The sequence below is a fragment of the Aureococcus anophagefferens genome (assembly GCF_000186865.1).
Source record: "Aureococcus anophagefferens unplaced genomic scaffold AURANscaffold_686, whole genome shotgun sequence".
NCBI lineage: Eukaryota > Pelagophyceae > Pelagomonadales > Pelagomonadaceae > Aureococcus > Aureococcus anophagefferens.
Genome location: NW_008706030.1, coordinates 1 through 933, shown reverse-complemented (window position 1 = coordinate 933; position 933 = coordinate 1). Strand labels below are relative to the sequence as shown.

The 933-nt window shown below is 67.3% G+C and overlaps 1 protein-coding gene across 1 annotated transcript in view; it reads right to left on the bottom strand.

The window, feature by feature from the left end:
• AURANDRAFT_59731 (alpha-tubulin 4) overlaps positions 1-921 on the bottom strand; it is a gene marked incomplete at both ends in the record, with an annotated part of 5,790 nt that extends 4,869 nt beyond the window's left edge. The window contains one exon of the mRNA XM_009044687.1: positions 11-921. Coding sequence (XP_009042935.1) covers positions 11-921 — 911 coding nt within the window. The remainder of the gene's footprint in view (positions 1-10) is intronic.
• Between the last annotated feature and the right edge of the window lie 12 nt (positions 922-933).

The following is a 933-nucleotide window of genomic DNA, read 5'->3' as shown; positions in this document are numbered from 1 at the left end:
GGGGTCGCACTTGGTCATCATGCCCGCGGGCTCGAAGACGGAATTGGTGATCTCAGCGACGGACAGCTGCTCGTGGTACGCCTTCTCCGCCGAGATGACGGGGGCGTACGACGTGAGCATGAAGTGGATGCGCGGGTAGGGCACGAGGTTGGTCTGGAACTCCGTGATGTCGACGTTGAGCGCGCCGTCGAAGCGGAGCGACGCCGTGAGCGACGACGCGACCTGGGCGAAGAGGCGGTTGAGGTTCGTGTACGTCGGGCGCTCGATGTCGAGGTTGCGGCGGCACACGTCGTAGAGGGCCTCGTTGTCGAGGCAGAAGGTCACGTCCGTGTGCTCGAGGAGCGCGTGCGTCGAGAGCACGGAGTTGTAGGGCTCGACGACGGCGTTGGAGATCTGGGGCGCCGGGGAGATGCAGAAGGAGAGCTTGGACTTGCGGCCGTAGTCGACGGAGAGGCGCTCGAGGATGAGCGAGCCGAGGCCGGAGCCCGTGCCGCCGCCCGTCGCGTGGAACGCGAGGAAGCCCTGGAGGCCCGTGCAGTTGTCCGCGAGCTTGCGGATGCGGTCGAGGACGAGGTCGACGATCTCCTTGCCGATGGTGTAGTGGCCGCGGGCGTAGTTGTTCGCCGCGTCCTCCTTGCCCGAGATGATCTGCTCGGGGTGGTAGAGCTGGCGGTACGTGCCCGTGCGGACCTCGTCGCACACCGTGGGCTCGAGGTCGACGTAGACCGCGCGGGGCACGTGCTTGCCGGCGCCCGTCTCCGAGAAGAAGGTGTTGAAGGCGTCGTCGCCGCCGCCGATGGTCTTGTCCGAGGGCATCTGGCCGTCGGGCTGGATGCCGTGCTCGAGGCAGAACAGCTCCCAGCAGGCGTTGCCGCCCTGGATGCCGCCCTGGCCGATGTGGATGCAGATGCACTCGCGCATGGGGAGAAGGGG